Source organism: Pleuronectes platessa, chromosome 2, assembly GCF_947347685.1.
Source record: "Pleuronectes platessa chromosome 2, fPlePla1.1, whole genome shotgun sequence".
Lineage (NCBI taxonomy): Eukaryota > Metazoa > Chordata > Actinopteri > Pleuronectiformes > Pleuronectidae > Pleuronectes > Pleuronectes platessa.
Genome location: NC_070627.1, coordinates 15,090,566 through 15,112,786, shown reverse-complemented (window position 1 = coordinate 15,112,786; position 22,221 = coordinate 15,090,566). Strand labels below are relative to the sequence as shown.

Genomic DNA, 22,221 nt, shown 5'->3' with positions numbered 1-22,221 from the left:
CTCATTTTCCCTACCACTAGAACACATTTAAAACAGCCAGAGGAGATATAAAGACATGGGCAGTGATGGCATTGGTTGTGTGAATCCATCCTGCTTATCGTAAGGACGTGCTCAATCTTCCACTCTATATGAACTGTGACCCACCCACTGCTCCCTTCCTCACTTATTATCTCATGCGCTTTCTATCCCACATTTAACCCACTCCTTTCTTCTCTTTTCATCCCCACCTGCAGCGCTGCACACTTCCCCCATCAAAGACCGCCATAGGGTACGGTGTGTCATGGAGTCAAAGCCTCCATAGGCATTTTCTTTCAGTCTAACATTTTGACATTTGTATTTACGCTTCTTTGAACATATACAGGCTGCAACCTAAAAGATCTGAGGAGCACCCACCGAACCAGTGCAGAACAAATGACACGATAACCCTACAAGGATGGAGGGGAACTGAAGTGAGCTAATTTCCTCTAATGGAAACCAGAAGGAAATGGATTGTCGGAGAGGAGAGAGGGGATAATAGTTTACTGTATGTGTTTTTAATGACATGGTCAGACAAAGAGAGCACCCACCCAGCACCCCATCCCCAAAGGCACTTCGAAATGTAGACAATATAAAAAGGGGAACTTTGACATTTCTGGTGATGCTATTGGGGGGGTCATGAACTTGAAGAGAGAATTGTGTATTTTCAGGATAATAGCTGAAAAAGCAGCTTTACAAGGAGCATTGTGTGACTTTTACAGAATTATATCAATCACATTTCTGTCCCTAGGGTGCGTTATTGAGGAAAGAGTGAATACACTACTCTGTGGTCAAATAATTCATTCAATACAAGCGTACAACCACAGTATTGTATGTTCTTTCACTCTGCTTACATCCTTCCCATCTCTCAGTCAGACAACTTTGCATTTTGCAACAGTTCCTGTGTCTGTGCAGGGCTGTCTGCAAGTCTGCATGTTGCACTGTCTACTTCCCGAACACATTATCGGAAGCAAAGGGCGTTCACACTGAATCATACTCATGACGTAGTGCTGTGTTCATACACAGTCTCTGTGGTCAACAAAGCCAAAGTGAATCGTGAGGGATGCATTTATCACAGTTACTACACACCCGCATGGCGATCTTCCACCTTTCCTCTCTAAAATAATGATCTTTTTTCTACTGTCGTGTATCTATGAATGCACACAGTGTTTTATAACAACAGGAATAGTTTCAGACTAAAGCATAGATATGAGGTCGGTGCAAAGGTGGGAATTGAGGCAGTGGTGGGGGATTTTTTCAAAGCTATCGGTGCCTTCAGAGTAGAGAGGATAGTGCAGCCTCGTCACTGTGGACTTGCACTGACACTCACAGACGCCAGGAGCAGGCTTTATCTTAAGAGCTTTCCCTGTAATTGCAGGATATCCAGACTGTTCGCATACACACAAACTCGTTGGTCTGCAATCCAGTGAGTCACACAGCTAATTGGGCAGCACTGTGGTGCAGACTGTTGAGTAAACAAGGTCAAGTCACCAAAAAACATAGGACAGCAGCTCATTTGATAAATCTCAGAGAACTGCCACATTTTGCCCATGGTAGTGGTTTTAAATATCAGTTACAATGCAGCTGCTGAGTATCTGATGCTCGGATCAGATCTCCTGTGGAGCTGTGAAAGGGTCCTCTGGTGCCAGAGCAGTCACACAGACGTTGCTCTGGACCAGGTCAGTGTGAATCTCCAGAGATAAGCAGGTCTCCATAATCAGCCTGCAGTAATTACACATGACACCCACTAAAATGCCTCTACTGACTTTAATAAGAGGGAGGAGCTCAGTGTCTGTGCAGTACTGACCACATCGGCTGACCTTGTGTAGTCATCAAACATGACTATCTACAGTAAATAGACGACTGTGCTGGAGATTTCAAGTTCGGGGCAACAATGTGCAGCAACTCTTTCATTCAGTAGGAGACTTCAAAAATGTGCTTGTTCCCAGTTTCTGATCAGAAGGAATTGGGTTTGACAGCAGAAGCTTAAATTGCAAGCATTTTTCCCTCTAATCACCAACTGGCAAAGTTATATTAATGAGGTCGGATCAGAGAGAGAATCCAGCTCTCTGCGCCTCTTACCATACTATCATAGTAGGTTTAGCTCAGATGGATGGCTTCCTCAACTGGTAGCAGTGGCTTGGCTAGTCAGGAGAGGTCATTTTTCTCTCTGATCAGTGATGTGTCAGCAGTGCCAGGTTTATAAGAGGGATACTGAAGCAAAGCATTTCAGAAAAATGAAGGTAACTGAATGACGGGCTTAATTTCAGAGTAGATGTTAAATAGTAATAAGTGTTTCCAACCCCAGAACCATTGAAAACAAAAATGGCACACAGTAGAGCGCATCCCTCCGCCAAGGCCCAACAGTCCCTTTAAATTCAATCAAGCTTCACCAATATGCACACACTCGTAGAAAACAGTACTCTAAATATGCCTGATTCTATCTATCAAGATCCATGAATTATTTCCTGGGAATTGATGAACATGTTCTGGATCCTGAAAATATCCTCCCTGGAACTCTCCCAAAATTAAATGGGCTCTTACTTGCCCCATTTTCATGGTATTTATTCAAAATCCTACAGACGGACAGGGGCAAAAGCAAAACCCCATGACAAGGATAATAATAATAACATCCATTATATAAGTCCATATATCCCAAAACAGCTCCTACATTTACTGGAAGTCCATTTTTTCCTCCTACCTGCCAAAGGCTTGGGCAAAGAATGCACATTAATGAGCGAGCAACCTCACACACAAGACTCCAGATTTAAAACAGGAAGAGAAAATGACTGGTTTACCATCATGTGTCTTTTCCTCATCTGTGGTCAAAACAAAAGTGGATGTTGGTTCATAATAATGAACAGCGATTTTGAAAGAAAATGGCAACTATCAATGCTAAGTTAAATTATAAAATGAGATCCTCTCTCCACACATATTTAATATATTCTTAGCCTGGAAAACATTAACAGCAGATTCCCATCCCATGGCATGAGCAGTGTAACGTGGCTGCCACCTTCATTTAAGGTTAACCATCTGATGCTTTGATCAGGGAAAAAAAAAAAGAAGCCAGCTGGAGGCAAAACAGTACATCAGCCATACAGTGTTACATGTAGCAGCCTTACTGCAGTAACCACGGGGAGCTATGTAATGGAATCCAAGTAATTTCAACACTATAGCAACGACCAAGTGTTAAATTGAGTAGTGCAGCACATGCTTTAATATATATATATATATATATATATATATATATATATATATATATATATATATCCTCTATGGAACTGAAACAGTGTTGCCATTTAAGTTCAAGTTGTTTCTCTTCCAATATCAGTATCAGCCTTGTGTTTAGCCACAGCCTGATAAGACTGTCTGCATTTCCTTCATTTATCACCTTTACCATTTCAAGATGACATATCAAGTATACCCAGCTGCACGCTCGTATTTAATACTTCTTTGGTCTACATATATTTCAAAGATATTCCCAGTAAAATCTATTTTCATGTGTTCAAGAAGTAGTGCCATTGGCTGCATGCGTGCATTTAGTATGCCGACATTTACATAACATAATTGCCTGTCAAGCCTCTGAGCGAATGGGTTTATATAGAATAAACGTGTGTGTGTGTGTGTGTGTGTGTGCGCTGCTATAGAGATCTTTGTGAGGACCATTTTGAGCCTAGAACCTACGGAGTGAGGACATTTGGGTCAGTCTTTGCTTTCTGACTCAACTTTAGTGGGATGTTTCAGGGTTAAGACTTGGTGTAATGGGTTAGAATTCAGTTTAGTTTAGGCATTTACTTGTGATGGTAAAGGGCTAGGGAATGCATTATGTCAATGAGTGTCCTCACTAAGATAGATGTACAAATATATATGTGTGCGTGTGTGTTTTTTGACAGTGAATCATATCCATGCAGAGATTTTTCCTACTAGTAGTTCTGAGAGTTTAAGCAGAGCACAGTAGCACTGGACTGATGGACATCCATCGGTGATCCCCCCCCTCCAAAAAACGAAACGCACTTCTACCAGCTAGTAGAGCAAAACAAACTCCATCGTTACCTTAGCTACAGCGACATCCACAGCTGCCCAGTATGCCTTTGGGTAAGGCACGTGACATTTCTGACTAACTCTAAGAGGATGACCAACCACAAAAGAATGGGACAGTTGCCAAATCACAGCAGAATTAGAGGCGGGGCGAAAGCTAAAAACTAAAGCAGTTAAACCGATTGTAAAATATCTTTGGCACCAATGTAGAGTATTCGATTAATAATGCATATTTTGAACATTACAGCGTGTAAACTTAGTCTAGTAGACCTAAAGAAGTATTGATGCCAGGGGAAAACACAGTTAAAGTGATGGGTTTTAAAATGTGCTAAGCTGGAAAAAAAGGTTACTAATCTAAATAAAATAAACAATCATAAAGAGAGCTGCAAAATTTTGCCTGGTGACAGGAAAGAGATTAAATGTCAGTCAAAGAATCGGCAGTGAAGCCTGTGAAAGAGTGCTTCCTGTTAATGAATGTTTAAGCCTCAGCAGTATGAAGTCCCCGCTGCTGCATTAACTAATGGATTTCTCCAGGGAGAACTAACAAGACCAAAAAATGTGATACAGCCTCTGTTTTTTGTGAGGCTTGATGAGACAAAGAGTGCTACCTGGGAGATTCCTGATTGAATTTGTTCAAACCAGGTAATAGATGAAATACCAGCATTTTGATTAAGCTGTGTGTGATTAGAAATCCTCAGCCTATTGCAGGAAGGCAGTGATTCAGAGTTGATTTGAAAAGGGATCCATCATTTCTGCCTCTGCCTGAAAGAAGAAACAAGGCTCGTCCTTCCACCTAAACCCCACAAATTGTCTCTGGGTCTCTAGAGTTTTCTTTAGTAAGGACACAGGGACCTACATTTAGAGGCCATGCTACATTGTACTGACTGCTTCACCGGTGCGTCATGAAGGAAGCAGTGCGATTTTTCTCCCCCAGCTGTTCCAACACATACTACAGAGGAAGATGAGAGTGCTGAAAGGCAGACCTGGAGGTGTGAGGTAGCACCTCTGGAGGGACACCTCAGTCACAAGTGCAGCTAGTCAACAGACTACACTGCTGCACTTTTATTCAACAGATTATATTTTCCAAGAAATCACATTTCATAAAAACAAATTATTGTCAGTCACTAACGACTGATTGTAAGAAACTAGAGTCTACAAAATCAGTGTCAAAAGGACATGAGTTTTAAATGTTGAGGGTATTATGAATGCACGACTGCATTTACCATTTAGTTCGCTGGAATTTAAATTGAACTTTTTACGAGACCAGAAATCCTCCACAGGGCATTCCAGATGTATATCTGGATCCATGCTTCACAGGCTGTGACGTGTTTTTCAAACGGCCCGAGCAAAGGGAAAACTCTCGCTTGCATGACGCGAGTCTTTACGCACAAATTCACGAACCCACGGCACAGATTCAGACCTCTCCGATAATTCCTCTCAAACCTCACACGCTGAACCAGGGTGTAATTACTGATCCGAGATCTGCTGTACAGAGCGGAGTATGTTATTAGTCTTCTAACAGAGGCAGAACTTAACAACCAGCTGTCTCTTTAAAGAGCCAGGAGAGAGAAAAAGAACACAGTTTGTGTATCTCATCAATTTAAGCAGAATTTTCTGTTTTCTGTCAGAAATGAAGATGACCAATCAGCCCATTAGACTGTAACTAGATACATTTGTTATATTTTAGATTCAAACATACTATATAAAGGAAATACATCATATTTTTAAATATTTCACTTACAAATTGTCTATTAAAAGCCCTCATGCAAGTTCCTCTGAGATTATGCCCCTAACAATGTACTGCCTGGGTGTAAATTAACAGTCTGTCACATCATATTGTGATAGACCATACTTTTAATGATTCAGAGAACACCATCTGAGAACATCTTCCTAGTTCCCTTGGATTCATCTTCTCAACAAGATCAATATCATTTTCAACCTAAGCATATGTTCATCAAGCTGTCCTCAATAAAAATCACTGCCTATGATAACAAAGTGACTCCGTGTTAGTTTAGAAAATTGCATTGATTCCCTTGAGGCAAAAGCTTCTGGAGAGTAAATCAATGAGCATGAGACAACATATATCACTAGTGCAGGAGTTAACTGATCTCAACTTTAATTCATATGAATTTCTGGTTTTGCAGCAACTAAGAAGAGCTGCTTGCTTTCTTTGTATAGCCATGAACGGTATATCAGTTGAAAATGGTTGCTTAATATAATAATGGGTGAGAATGGGGGAAATAAACCCAACAGATGAGTTGTCAGTGTGGCTTCAATATCAAGACTTTAAGGAAAGAGTCAACATAAGCATAACTCAACAGCAATGTGTCCTGTAGCTCTGTTACTTAAGATGCTTTCAGACATGCACTAAAGTCTGCATATTTTTTCCTGAAATTCTCTGGACAGGCTGTGGGAAAACAAATGTCCAAGTCGGTTGGTTCAGACATTTTCCAGCACTTTTCCTGCCAGTCCCTTAGTAAAATGTGTGGGAAATGTCAGAGTGAGTCCATCTGAGACTACAGCAGACCAATCTCAGAAAATTCACAGCGTGCAAGTGGGTAGTTGATGACATTTCTAGCATCGATGCAAAAGTACTGAAAACTAAACACTGTTTTCAGCAGCGATATTCGTAGTCATGTCCTGGCTCCTACATGCTATACAAAGGCGTCATATCTCAAAATGGTTTTAAGAGTTGCTGCTTCCTCCCTTTACATAGCCCTGAAATGCATGTCAGTAGAAAAATGAATGTGGGAAGCAAAGGTGATATGTCAGCATGTCTTCAATATCTAAGTCATTCAGGAAAGAGTTAAGAAACTTAACTCAACAGCAATGTGTCCTAAATGAGGCAGATATGAAGAGCCAGGAATGATTTTCTAAGCCAAGCAGGTGTGTGTGTGTGTGTGTGTGTGTGTATCCTGGGAACCGTCAGGGCTGTTCACCCTCTATCCAAACAGCAACCCCAATCATTATCAACCAGACTATGCCATGCGTAACCCAGTCTTTCCTGTCGCACTGGGAGGAAACCACTGCAAACTTAAAACTGGCAATTTGGACTGTGCTTGGCTCACACACTCCACATAAACACGTTGCTGGATGAAGACACGTGCTCTATGATTTTCTGTTTCATCTGCAAACTTTCCAAAACATCTTTCAGTAAAAACCATATGTTGATGTCAAAGTATGAATTATGACATGCTACTTTTTGTATGATGACGTGTGAAGTGGGGTGGTGGAAGGTAAAGTTCACACGTGTGCCACTGCTGCACGCAAACACAAACACACGTATTGCTGGTGGCTTTGCTGCTGCCACGTTTGTCCCTCAGGAAGTGAGGGACGGAACAGCCTCAAACCACGCAGGGAGGTGAGGGTGGACTGAGGGCGATGTTTTTGAGAGCTAAAGACAAACCTCCAAAAACAGTGACCTGCTCAGAAACTATTTTTTGCCTTTGATCTTCCTGTGTCATGTACATGTCAAGGGAGCTTGGTGGAAACCCTCTGCCCAAACAATTCAGAGGTGAGGGTGCACAAAGGGGCCCAGAGAGACACAGCTCCAAAACCTGTCCCTCCCCTGTGACCTCTTGCCTTTGATATCCCAGTGGCATGTTTGTTTCAAGCATGTCACGCCGTTGCGTCATGTGTCAGAGAGTCGCGACGGTTCAAACTCACCGAGCAGCAGCAGTTTCACTTCCCTCGCCGCCTTCTCTCCATCGTCCCTCAGGTTTTTATCGATCATTTTAGACCTCTCGGCCGCGGCTTTATCTTCCTGGCTGACCGTGCACCCCATGGTTCCCAGTGCGCGCTTCAGGTCTGCTGTTGAGTGGGCAACTATCACCGGAGAAAAAAAAAGGTATAACGGCACAGTCCGAACACCCTTATTTTTAATAAAAAAAATAAGGGTTGGAGTTGAAGTTTGTTCCTTTTTCCCCCTTCTTCTTCTTCTTCTTCAAGAGTGGCGACGGAGTCCTCTCATCCACGGAGACGACCAAGTTATGCGAACTCTATTTTTTTTGGTGGGGGGGGAGGTTGCGGAAATTCCCGAAGTGTCGCTGGTGGTTTCGGTCACTCGGTCAGCATCGGTGCTTTTCTCGAGAGCGTGGAGAAGTTGTCCAGCGGCCGGGAAATCAACTTTTGGATTCGGTCGCGCTGGGTCTACTTCCTCCCGCAGAACATGGGGAGTGGGTCACACACGCGCACGAAGTTCAGCCAAGAGAGGAAAGGAAAGGTACTCCAGCTGTTAAAAGGCGAGCACACGGATTCCTCTGTGTCAGTCCGGCTCACTCTCTGCTTCTCTTTCTCTTTGCTTCTTTTTGTTTTAGAAAATCTTGTTCTCTCTCTCCACTGGCCTCAGTTCCTGTCGCCGTTGGACATTCTTCACCCCGCGTTGAGATTTATCACGTTTGAAGCCACACCCGTAGTGGCCGCGAAGTTCCCCTCCGTCCGACAAACAGCGAGACAGCTCCGTCACCTCCGAAAGCAGCAGCAGCAGCAGGGGCCAACCTTCAGGCTGGGAAACGCCCACTCCCACGGCTTCATGGGAAATGTAGTCAAAAATGGGGGGGGGGGGGGGGGGGGTTGCGTTTCCTTCGAGAGCTACTGTGGAATTCTGCGTTTTTTATGTTCAGAAAGTAATAGATTGTTTTACTGTTACTGTTTCACACTCCGTATTCTCAAATGACAAAAAAAAAACACCATCACAAGTAGAGCTACCTGCTCTGCGTTCATTTGTTTCACTTAAAGGTTCAGTGTGTAAGATTAAGGTTATATTGGCTGATATTCCTGTAAAAATAATCCCCGTTATGTTTTCACTAATGTGTTTCATCTAAATTGTATGAATTGTTGTTTTCTTTACCCTCGAATGGGCCTTTTATATTCAAATACTTTATTTTTTACATCTGGAGCAGGTCCTCTCCACGGAGGCTGCCATTTGTTTACAGTAGTCCATTAAAACAATTCAATCCTTCCCTCCAATTGCATTAAAGTCAGTCTATGCAATCACCTTTCATTTCAAAAGTTGAATTAGTGCACTCAGCCTACGGATGAGGGCCACTTCAGGTAATGATGCAGCACTTCTGGCCTTTTTGTGGCCCACTTGTAACATAGCAAATGTAGCCCGAATATCCTGAAACAAATGTGAGATTAAAATGGTGAATACTTTCCAAATTACACTAAACAAATTGGACATGAAGTATTGGCTCACTTGTGGCCCGGATCTGGCAAACGGAAGCGGACCGCCCAAGTGCCATCATTCCACGCGATGTGTGGGCCGAATGTGGGATGTGGGACAAAACTGGGCCAAAAAAATGTTGCGATGTAAGTGGGCGATGCTAGATGTGTCCTACATCACCATGTAAAGTGGGCCTGTGTCTTAACAAAAAAACAGGATTTTTTTACAAACTAGTTGTGATGTCACAAAGCATACAAGCAACAAAAAAAAAACAGCTTTAAAATTTAGGCGAGCTCAGTCAAACTTTGCTCTTCCATCAGAATAATTGATTCCCTCTAGCGTCAAACTTTCAAACGTATGACCATGAAAACCATTTTTTTGTGTCCTTTACTCACTAGGCTGAATGGTCCCTCAGATGTTTTACTAATCTACAGGCCGACAGCACAGGGCTGCGTCACACAATTATTTCCCATGACTGTTACTTTAATTCCCCAAGACAGCAGGTAAACTACATCTAGAGAATCTGTGTATTTTGTTTTAAACTGGTCTAAAATGACGCAGATACAATGTGGAAAAATTAAGCTAAAAGAAAATCCTGAATATAACTCTGACACTGTCACATTACTTGATGGTCAATTAGAGCATTCAGTCCACAGCTCTACGGTGCCACCTCGTGGATTTAAGAACAATTACTTCTGAGAAAAATTAACCTCAGAGCGTTTTCTTTTCTTTCTTTTTTCTCTTTTTGATTTATTACACTGTGTTTATACTACAGTCAAACGAAAAACAGATTATTAGGCTGAAGAGAGACCATAAGATGATTCAGTATCATAGAATCAAGTTATATGCATCTGTAAAACGTTATAAGATTACAGTCCATGAAATTCATACTGTATTATCAATGTCATTTTACTGCTGCCTAAAGGTCAGGTTGAACTGTGGTTGGCTACTGTCGCCCATTTAAATCTGTTTTTATTCTACATTATCAGCCACAAGACATATTATATACTTCTCCTGTCCAGAGCTATATAAAATAATCTCCCAATGATCATATCTGAGAGACGATAACAGATGCACCTTATGTTACCTCTTTATCTTTATTGCAACATTGTTTACAGTACAATAACTGCCAGAAACATATTAAAATATATAGAGATACAAGAAAATAGACAGGAATCGAAGGACCAAAAGGTTTAAAAGCACTTTGAAAATGATTACATTTATATTTTAATTGGACTAAAACTTTGAATTACTATTTACATTATACAAACTAGATATGCATATAGAATATATAAAGGGTATACATTTATATACATTATTTATAATTGCTGGCCGGTGTCGATACTTTTTGTCGCTATTCAATCACACACGTTTCAATAAATCACACAAAAAGAGGGAGACTGACATCACTGAGATCTGAATACAGGTCCCCAAAGATCATCTTGTATCAGCCACTGGCGTTTCCCTTCACTTCTTTTTGCATGTTGTGAGGTTTTGAAGTGTATGTGTGTGTGTGTGTTGTTTGTATTTGACTTAATTTACCAAATGGCTTCATCGTAGGCAAAAACAGGAAGTTGGGGATAGATATAACACACTCATTGGCTTAGTAACACTTGATGACACCAATGTGGCTGATTCAGATGTTTCCCTCTGCATACAGATACACATAGACAACCAAAGGCCTGGATACAATCAAATACAAATTGATTAGAAGAGGTTTGTTGTGTGATACACGGACAGGACGACACTCAGTTACCCATACAGCACTCACTGTAGTCAGGTGGAAGAAGATTTTAACCTGTACACCAGCTCACTAACAACTCTGAGTTAGTAGGTAAATGTCTGCCAACGAGCGGCGAGGAAAGACCTAATCCAAGCCGCTGATGATAACAGGTTTAATAAAAAAAATACAAGAGAAGACAATCATTGACAGGTTTCGCATCTTGCATTTCATCACTGATTCAGAATCAACTGATACGCCGAATAAACATTAAACGTGAAGTTTAAAACAACAGTTAATATATCAAGGCTATGAATTATATTAATTCTTGTGATCGGGTCATAGGTCCAGGTTTACAAGACAAATGCATACAGGTACTATAGTTCAAATACAGTGGAGCCATGTTTTCATTTTTTAAAACAGCACGGACACTTAAAAACCTCCAACAGTCCATCCACCTAGTTTGTCGTTGCGTCTACAAAACAGACCAGAGGATGGCGCTGATGGTCGCGGGGGGCTCACAGGAAATGCTATAGGTAACAACATCAGTTCAAGTAATGTTCGAGAAGACATCCATATTATATCATTGATACATTGATAATTTCCTCTGAATCTACATTAGATTGATTAATTCAATTGACAGATTTAGTCATACAAAGGGATATGCATTGAAATATCATTAGTTTATGTGAGCAAAATCTCTCTCGAATTATTTGCTGTTTAAACGGCTACAAGAATTTTGTGCTTTTCAGAGGACAGTGCTATTTCTAACCACCAACATTTCAAGATTGTTAAAGAGACGGTCAATCCCAGGTCGGGATCGAGCTTGTGCTGGACACAGAACTATTTACAGATCCCACACTGCTGTTAACCACTTCATGAAGTGACCCTGTTGTTGTTTTATCTCTGATTACCTCCAGTGAATTTTCAGAAACAAGCCAAACCGATCGGCCAGTTCCTCCTCGTCCCGCCTGAGGACGAAGAGGAACTTTCTTCTTTTCATTTACCTTATCAGTTTATAATCCACCTTTGGTCTCTGGTACCATTTATCACTGTCATGTGTGCAGTTATACTGAAAAAGAAGATTCTCTCTGCACACTACAGGCCTTTTTATATATGGAGATCTGTCACCTGAAACCTGCCTCTCCTACATTGATCAGTCCATACTGCATCGTCTGAGGTTTCAATCAAGTAGAGACTGGTATTATTAAAAAATATATATATATAGATATATATTGTTTAGGAATGTGTTGATAAATGTGCTTGCAGCGCCGCACCACAGGCTCTCAGTGGTTCTGCACCCTGCTCTGTAAAAGGTGAGACTCTTAAATGCTATTAAATAAACAACAACAGCACAAGTTAGTGGAGCTGGAGATAAGGGCTGCACACATTAAAGGAATAGTTCAAACATTTTCCCGTCTTCATACTAAGCTAAGGAAGCCTGGTGTCAAGCTGATAAGCAGACATTTTGAACTATTCCTTTAATTCATCTTTTAATCTGTGCATCAGCTTTTAGTATCACTTCCCTCTGCAGTTGCAGAGAATAGCAAATATACAGTTATTCAAAATACTTAAAATAAAAATATTAATAGACATAGCAATCATATAAGAATTGTCTATTATTCAATTGTTTTCTGATCTGAGGAGCAGTTTACAAATCAATGATGCACGGACGGCAAGGGGAGGTGTATACAGACAGCAGCATTCTACATTATGACTGAGCTTTTTTTTTAGTTTTTTTTTAGTTTTTACATCCATTTCACAAGGCACAGCCTCCAATGTGTCAACACCAATCGCTCCGCACCCGGCCTCTCAGTGAATTCACCTTCAGCTTTCCGACAAAGTTTACCGGCCTGGAGGTGCACTGTTTGGCAGGATGTTACAGTACGACTCAACGTAATCAGAGCCAGAGCGTTTGCGGAGGGACAGAGATTCGTCCCGAGCTCTCGACTCTAAACGTTTCTAACGGAAAACACAGAGGGCATCTTCAACACCACACATGATCCAGAGAAAACACGGTAACATTACAACACAGGTCTAAATCAACAATATAAAACCTGAAAAAAAGGAGGAGGGAATGTGGTGCCTAGTGGCCACTGCTGGCATTACTGGAACCCGACGTCCAATCAATGATGATAGAGCTGAGGCTCATTATCATAAACAGGAAGCCGATCCCAGCGAAAATGAAAGCCTGGAAGAGAGGGGGAGTAATGAGAGTGTCAGGAAACAGGAGACAGAAAGAACATTGTAACTTCACTAGTAAATCATATTAGTGACACATTTTCAATGTTATTCTATCTCCGGCAACCACACATTACTGGACTATTTTAAGGTTTATACTGGTATCAGTATTTTAGAATTACTGTGAAGTTATCGACCAATAAGTGCTTCTTATTCTTTCATGATATCATCCGGAGGTAAAACTGAGAAAACAGCCACAGACTGACATTTTTTGTCTGGTGTTCCAACATTCATACCAAGTATGATATTTTACATCTGACGGGGGAAATCTGTTGACATACACACACTCATTGACAAAATTCCTCCTCTAGCCCCTTACCTCAACCCTAAGCTTTACAACTAAATACCTCACCCTAACCCTAAACTAAACCTAACCCTAAAACCAAGTCTTAACCCTCAAACAGCCCATTGAATATGTAAGGACCGGCAAAAATGACCTCACAACATTAAAATGATTTTAACAGGGTTAACCATACATAGACACACACACACACACACACACACACACACACACACACACACACACACACACACACACACACACACACACACACACACACACACACACACACACACACACACACACACACACACACACACACACACACACACACACACACACACACACCTAACCTGAGAGAGATAACAAAACCCAAACCCAACTTAACCTGAGCTAATTTAACTTAACCTAACCGAAAATGAAGGTATTCTGAATATAATGTTCTCACCAGGATTTTGGGCCACGAGCTCAGCGGCTCCTCTTCTTTGGGAACAATACGGATGTAGAAGACAGCAGGGAAGATGAAGATGAGACAGGGGGCGGATGTGGCACCTGGAGAGCAGACACAAACACAAAATCATTCATGAAACCAACTCTCCATAAATTCTCTGCCCCTTCACTTTTCATTACACAGCTGCTGCCTGTCTGACAACACTGTTGGAAAATACAAAGAGGGGGAAAAGAAAGAGCTCGCATTCATTTTGATCATCAAAAGATGATATGAAGCTTTTGAATTCAATGTTTTAAACTTGAATGAGCCTGTTGGATTATATCTGTAAATACTGCAGACACCAAATATTACCACACACCAAGTCCAGAAATCTGTGAAAATATATCGAAGTGTTTTTTTGTTCTCTAAATCCTGCTTAATTTGTATTATCTTAAGTAAATGGTGAAACTACAAATATGATGGTGGTTCTCATCTACCACATATGATTATTTTTCTTTCCAACCTTCTAAGTGTTCATTCCTGTATACGTAATTACAGTGTACATACCATCCAGTATAAACATGTTTACATATTCAGGGATCTCTGGTCGTATTTGTCCCTGCGTGTCGCAAACTTTGAAGAATGATGAACTTTGGCAGCAGCACAGATAATCAATCAACAGATTTGACTTGACGAAAGCTACCCTGGATTCGTCATGGGGCCAAACTAAGCCTGTGTCTCATCCCCTCTGTTACAGGGTTGCTCAAACCTACCAATGATCCCAAAGATGCCCAGGATGCTCGGGGCAAAGATGACAAGCAGGTTGATGCACGTGAGCAGAATGATGGCGATGACGATGTGGCGAGGCCAGTTGAAGGTCTTGTTGGGAAACAGCATCTGCTGAAGGGCTCTCCGGACCTGTGCATTATAAGATGAAAAGGCCATTTTCAGTCATTTCACTATGTCGAGTCACTGCACGATGTATCTAGATGTGAAATGTAGGTGCTAAAACGTTACACACGGGGAAGAGCACGATGGGTACAGTGAGTGTGACAGCAGTGAGCACGGCCACGCGCACACACAGAATCAGATTGTCGTACGGGTCGATGCGGCTGTAGGTGTGAAGCAGCTCCGACTCCACCTCACCTGGAAAACAAGCAAAGAGAAGAAAATAGATCTAAGGGTGATGAACTCCTCCCAAACCAAATAACTAAACATCAACTGTAGTACAAATATGAATACATGAATAGAATTCATAGTATTAATTTCAATACATTATATAATCAGTAGGAGAAAAAAAACACAATCATGCTACTTTAACTAATAAACCATTTGTAAATCTTGATGCATTTTAAGGGGAGTTGTTAAAAGCAACAGTGCAATGATTATTTTATAGTATGACCACTAGAGGGCGGGATTGCATTATGGTTTTCAGCCCCTCCTGTTATAAAAGAATATAATATTTTGTATTTATAAGATAGATCGATAATTGGATGGATGGATGATGGATGGATGGATGGATGGATAGATAGATAGATAGAAAGATAGATAGATAGATGGATAGATGGACAGATAGATAGATAGATAGATAGATAGATAGATAGATAGATAGATAGATAGATAGATAGATAGATAGACTGACAGACAGACAGACAGACAGAGGACCAGGCCTCACCATAGAAAGTTAGGTATCCAAATAGAGCAGCCAGGAAGTACATGATGTACATGACTGCAATGGAGATGTTGGCCACATGCTGCATCTTTTTCTTGGTGGCACTGAAATTAGAAGATATAGCCATGTGATGTCACACACGCACACACACAAACAAACACACACAGCATCAGGACATCCACCATCAAATGACAAACATGAAGCATGTTGCCCAGTTACTGTAAATTACATCTGAAACTGTGGAGCTGCCAAAATATGAAATACATTCAAACTAATCAGAGCAAGCAACAGTGGTTCAAAGCAGGATGACAAATTCAATCTACATCATGCTACATAACACAAGCAGTGCCAAGTCATTTCAAAACAAAGTGAAAGCAGTGCATGTGACTGGGTTATGATCAGCCAAGCACAAAGCAGCCTGTAGCTTTTCCTCTTTGTTATGCAGCTGAATCTCTTTCTTTGTCCAGAACTTAGCAGGAGTTTTCCGTGGTAACAACATACTTGCGCAGCTCGGTGTAGATGGGCAGGACCTCAGGGTGGCACACAAAGGCGAACGCCAGGATAGGGATGGTGTAGGCCGTCTGAAAATGAATCCCAACAAATCACCATAGATACAGCAGCGCCATCCCAGACGTCTTACCACCAACCTTGTGCTTTACTGCCCATTACTCCCTCGAACACATCACAGAGAGCTAATTGTTTTCCTGTGATTAACTAGGGCCTGGCTACAGACCAGCTTCAGCCTGTTTAAGAAGGCCTACATGTGAGCTGCTAAGCAGCAGGAATCGGTCTAGTCTGGGTTAGTAAGACTCATAGCTCCTGGAAATGAAGAGATGATTAATAATAATAATCCAGAAAAGCTATTCAGTATTTAAATCGTTTTTTGATAAAGTAAAGCAATGTAATGTTAAAACCAAACTAATTTAGGTGATTAAGACTGCATCCATTTTACGGCTTTTTCAAAGTAAAACAATCTCAAACAAGCATTTTTGACTCTGTATCAGTTAAAATCCCTGTTTATACTAAAACACCCCGGAAAAAACTAATAACATGACCGGTCGCATACGCTGAGTATGCACGTGCTGGTGTTAACAAGTGTCCCAATAGACACAGACTGCTCCGAAAACAGCTCATCTCCTACACATGTAAACAGTTGTATTATTGTAAAATGCAGAATTTGACTGCAACAGTTGTTAGTAAAGACAACTGGGTCCGCAATGCTTAATTTAAATGTTACTACAACAAAATTGAGTAACTGATTATACATGTAGACCGTACACTGGTAGCCGAGGTTAATCAGTAAGCGGTTGTGAGTGTTATAGTCATCGTTTCCAAACATTTCAGAGTTAGGAACTTTAGAACTTTTGCGTTTTAGCACATCTAAAGCTCCAGAGTAGTGTGGACGCCCGGCCTATCCATAGCAAAGTTGATGCGTGTTCAATTAAAAACATTAAAGTGTGGATGTAACCTGGGAGTCTTTCAAGAATCTGCTCCTGCTGTGAAGGTATGTACTGTGGGTAAAAGGTAAACACACTCAGAGAAATGTTAGGTCTTTCCCATTTCACTCATTACTTTTCTCTTTGTCCGACAAAGGGCAGACTTGATGAGCGGGAGAATGCCAAAGCCATTTTTACTACTGAGCTGACGGGAGCTGGGAGCGGTTGCTCTCCATCTCTGAGCCTTGAACTAATCACAGACTTTTGTCTCACAATTAACAGCTTGATTTAAAAAAAAAAAGAAAAAGGGCCTGATCTCCTCCTGGGTGCAACCAAGTGCTTCAAACCAAGGGTGACTTCCATGCTTGGATTATGATCCATCACTAGCAACATGCTGAAGATATCAGTGGGTGCTTGTTAGCGGCCATTGCAGTGGAGCTGGACGTTCAGACTGAGTGCCATGCGTGACACCTACTTGCGAGTTGAGGTTGGCCATTTTGGGAATACAAGCAGGGTTTTCCTCCCCGCCAGGGTCCATAGCAGTGATGTTCAGGACGCTGGCGGTTCCGTTGAATACAAAGTCCACAAACGGACAAGGGATGTTGAACTTCTTGTAGATGACCTGTGCAGGGGAGAAGAGAGCGCCATTAACCAGGAACAAAGGCTCTGGATCACAGTTAGCATACAGGGTGGGGGAAAACACGACCCTGAAGGAGAGGGAGAGAGAGAGAGAGACGTGCGTGGATTACAGCTCGCACACCCAAAACTAGGTCAGACAAAGACAGAGAACCAACACGGCCTGGAACTGCAGCATGCAAACACTACATCGCGGCAATGAGTAGAGACAGTGGGGAATATCAAAGAGGTGGTGGGAAGGTGAAGAGAAGAAATATTACAAGCTGATCCCAGTGCATCTGAAATATGCAGCCTTGATGTCGCTGCCAAGAGGCAAGAAACAAGAAGCATGACGCACGATATCGAGCTCCCACGTTCAATCAGAGGAACTCACCGAAACCAGGAAGAAAACCATGCAGCACAGGGAGAAGCCGCTCGTGTATCCCAGGTATCCTGAGGAAGAAGGATGATTAGTATTTGTCTGCAAAGTCACACTTAATCTGACATATTACACAAGAAGAGCCCATGGAAAATGCTAGTTTGTTTAACACTTAACCCTAATAACTGATCACTAGTGAGTTAAAGCAGAATTTTCCTGTTGGGTGACCTGTGTTTCTCTACCGCCTGTTCTTCTTAATGCCTTTGAGGTGCACAAATTGATTTAATGTGCACGGAGGGAGAGCGTATTAGTGACGTCGCTGCACTGCCTGGCTCTGTTTGTCCTCCATGTCTCGGCAGGAGATGGACTTCTAACAAGAGGTCGACTGATATGCCTCAGATACTGACTTCCAGACTGGCTTTTCCTGCCTTTTGCCTCTTTTCACGGAGAGCTGTGATGCAGAGAGACTGCATGACACACTCCAACCGCCTCAAACACACTGTGTGTGTTTGTGTCAACAGAGGGATGTTGCTTTAAAGAATGAGGGAACTTTAGTCAATCTATGTGTGTTGAGAATTATCAGGCATGGCAGCATTTGAACAAGCAGAGGCGTAAGCAGTGCAACATGGGGCGTTTTAAGAGGACAGCAGGGGAAATGCTCATGAAAGACGAAGAGAGGACGGGAAAAACACAGCAGCATCACTTTGCTCTGAAAAATACTCTCTGTCAGGGAAAAAATATTTACAAATATAGAACTTCACACAGAGCGTATACCTCCGGCAAGGACAGTCCCCTTATGAAACCACAATTAAATTCACTGGAACCAGACTTTCACTTGAACCTGCACATAGTTGCACACAATTATAAATATCAGCCCCTCAAGATATTTTTTCAGAAAGATCCATTAATTATTATCTGAGAAATCCACAAGAATGTTGAAAGGGCACATCTCACAATATTAAAGAAAGTGAATAATTGTTCAGCACCAAACGTTAGTTGGTTTTTCCTTGGCCCATGCAACATCTCTCCACCAAGTTTTGTAGTAATACCTCCAGTAATTTTACGTAATTCTGCTCACTATCAAACAAATGTGGATGAAAACATAAACTGTGTGGAGTTTCAAAGGGAGAATTCAACTCAGTCAAGTTAAAATGACCCTTAAATGGTACAAAAACTCTCTACGTGTCTGAAACCTGTGTAGACTCCAACTGAAAATATCTTAATATGAGATACGGCAACAGTTGTAATACAGCAGGTGACAGGAAGGCCACAGAGGCTTACAAGGTAGTTGTAGTTGTAGCCTTAAAGAACCCGTTGTTGAAATGAGAGGAAAAACGACACATGCTTCATTTGAAATGAAAAGTGGAACTCTTTAGCAATAGCACAAACAATTGTTCAGTCCAACAAACACAGACCCTCTGCTGTCACAGCCTTACTTGGTCTGGTGTGACCGTTAGTTTATGGTGCCTAGTGTTAAGGTTAATTTTGCTGAATTACAGACGTCACTGATTCTGTAACTTATAGCCACTTGTCATTCTTTCACAATTGTTTAACATTTGAGCTAAATGCTAGTTTATCCCGTAACTGTCATTTGCAATTGCGGTGGCCACTGTTCAACATTCTCACTTTAACTTCATCATACAGAAAACTGAATAATACAGTGAATCTCAGATGAGATGAGTATCCCACTGTAAGAAGGACATGAAAGTACACACTCACCGAGCTGTTTCATTAGAGCCAGTGGTAATATTACAGCAATAGATACAATGATGACCAGGTAGTTTCCATTCATGTACCATTCACTGCAGAGAGACAGAAACACAAAGAGGCAATTAAACATATTGATTGTGAATTACTCGGCTCAGAGCTTTCGCACTGAGTCAAGTATCGATAGAGTAGACACAGGAGAAAAAGGAAAAAGTTATTTTATTTCTCCATAACTTAGTCAAGCAGATGTTATTTTTATTCACAGCTAAACAGATGCAGTACAAACACAGATTGAACTCTGTGGTTGTCAAGAAACAGATACAAAGAGTGGAAGAATGATGTTCTTTAAGTATTGTTAATGGGCTAAATATCTTTGACTTTTAATTGAAGAAAAATCAATACAGTTTAAGTTTTCCGGATTTGGATGATTAAGAGTCGGCCATCATTATAACAAAATTATAATGATGGCAGTTTAGGCTTCAAAATAACAGCTAGATAATTGATTTGGGATAAACCTCCAGAAATATAAGTACAGTAAATTATCAGAATATTTAAAAATGTGTCAAATACGTTGATAAACGATTTTGACCTCTAAATAACCAAATAGTGATTACTGTGTTTGGCTGATTCTAAAAATGGAATAATTGAAAATTGAAACATGTAAACACAAAGAGCAGTCTAATACAATCAGTGATATTTCAGAGATTGTTAACATGATGATTAAATGTTTATCTTATGAACCCTAAAACATTAACATATTATTCTGCATTCTTCTTCTCACGCATGATAACAAATGTCCTAACTGTTCATACACTAATATACATAAACTGTTGGGATAATCTGATTTATTGTGAACTCACAGTCACATGGAATCTGACACAGTGTGAAGTGGAAACTATTGTTGAGGGTAAACACTGGCTCTGACTGGACGTTTGGCAGAACCAGTGACAAACAGACGGCAGCGACCACACGTCATAACCTCGACAAACACATCCAGGAAACAAACATCTGTGAGCTATTTTTATACCAGCACAGTAGGAGTGATTAATTTCTAGTCTGCGGAGATTCAACATCTGTTGCGGCTCGACTCTACTTTCACACGTCTCAAACAAGAAGAGGCTCATCTGGATCTTTCATTGATACAGACGTTTGGCCAAAGATATTCAAACACACAGATACACAATCACCAATAATCTAACAAAGAGAACAACAAACACACACAGACAGACACACCGCTTGCGATTGGTTGTGCGTGTGACCAGGGTCATGTTTACGATAAGATTAAAATAAACCCACAGCCAGACATCCATGCATTGACAAATGCAGAATGTGGACAAAACAACCAAACCCCCCTGAAATACACAATACAATACAACATGTTGACAGGGTGTCAGTGCAACAGCAGGTCATACAGACTGAGAAATGACCCCAGAGTCTATTTAAAACCTCTGACACTGTTTACACGAATTATCTATTTCATTTTTTACTGATTTTTGGAGAAAATGTGCAGATCTTTGTGGAGAGGAAGATCAGTTTCAATAGAGATGATATCTTGGTATTTTTTTGGTTCGTATATGGAACCAAACGTTCTTGTGCTCTGAGGAGACCACATATACACATTGAATCTCCAGTAACAGATTGAAGAAAAGAACAGGAGAAAACGAATATCAGCTTCTGATTATGGTCAAGAGTCCCTCAAATTGAAAACATAACCAGTCACTGTGTTTCCTCTGCAAAAATTGATTGTATAATTGGATTTCGGAGTTTTAATTTAACAATCTAATTCCATTAAAAAAACAAGGTGGTGCAACATCGAGGAGGAGCCACTGTCTCACTAGTCTCACTGTCATGTGATTAAGAACCCAATGGTTCTAAGTTGTATTATATTATAAACTAACATTACAACTATCATAATGACATTCTGCCTATCAATCGCCCAACACACTGGACCTTAACCCTAAATAAATCTAGAAACTTACTTATAATATTCAAAACAAATATAACCAGACTACGCAGCATTAATTTGTTGCAGAGTTGTTGTACTTGGGTGAATTGGACTGTTAGGTGGCCCTGGTATTTTTCCCACTCCTTGTACAATATAAACACCGACCCTCTGACAGGATAAGATGCCACCAGGACAATCTAGTCCGTCATTTCAGATAAACAGTGATTGTTGGCCGTGGCCCTCAGCGTCGAGCCCTGCTGCACGGAGACAACAGGGCTGGCAAGAGAAAACAATGTTGTCATAGTGATCACTGCAGGTGCATGAACTTGTTTCCTCACTTTTCTCCTTTGTGGTATTATTGAGTAAATTGTCATCACCCTATATTCTAACAAGAGGGGACATTCCCCTCGGTTGCAGCAATGCTAATGTGGCTCAGCAGATATATATTTAAGGTGGCAGACCCAGGCATCAAAATGCAAATGCTAAATTTTCTCCCCTCTATCCTTCACCCACCTCTCTCACCACTGTGCATGAGAGGAGAGTCTCTAACTGGGGTAAGGGTGAACGTGTAAAGGGGGG

The 22,221-nt window shown here is 41.2% G+C and overlaps 2 protein-coding genes across 3 annotated transcripts in view; both read right to left on the bottom strand.

Annotated features, from left to right (window-relative positions):
* Positions 1–8,547, bottom strand: part of LOC128447317 (guanine nucleotide-binding protein G(i) subunit alpha-2) — a 48,290-nt gene extending 39,743 nt beyond the window's left edge. The window contains exon 1 of the mRNA XM_053429692.1: positions 7,720–8,547. Coding sequence (XP_053285667.1) covers positions 7,720–7,837 — 118 coding nt within the window. The 5' untranslated portion in view covers positions 7,838–8,547. The remainder of the gene's footprint in view (positions 1–7,719) is intronic.
* Positions 8,548–10,295: 1,748 nt separating this feature from the next.
* Positions 10,296–22,221, bottom strand: part of LOC128447291 (sodium-coupled neutral amino acid transporter 3) — a 34,337-nt gene continuing 22,411 nt past the window's right edge. For both annotated transcript variants that reach the window (XM_053429690.1, XM_053429691.1), the window contains 9 exons: positions 19,710–19,792; positions 18,006–18,064; positions 17,472–17,618; positions 16,062–16,141; positions 15,564–15,664; positions 14,910–15,034; positions 14,662–14,806; positions 13,907–14,010; positions 10,296–13,128 (listed from right to left, as the gene is read on the bottom strand). In XM_053429690.1, coding sequence (XP_053285665.1) covers positions 13,024–13,128; positions 13,907–14,010; positions 14,662–14,806; positions 14,910–15,034; positions 15,564–15,664; positions 16,062–16,141; positions 17,472–17,618; positions 18,006–18,064; positions 19,710–19,792 — 949 coding nt within the window. In that variant the 3' untranslated portion in view covers positions 10,296–13,023. The remainder of the gene's footprint in view (positions 13,129–13,906; positions 14,011–14,661; positions 14,807–14,909; positions 15,035–15,563; positions 15,665–16,061; positions 16,142–17,471; positions 17,619–18,005; positions 18,065–19,709; positions 19,793–22,221) is intronic.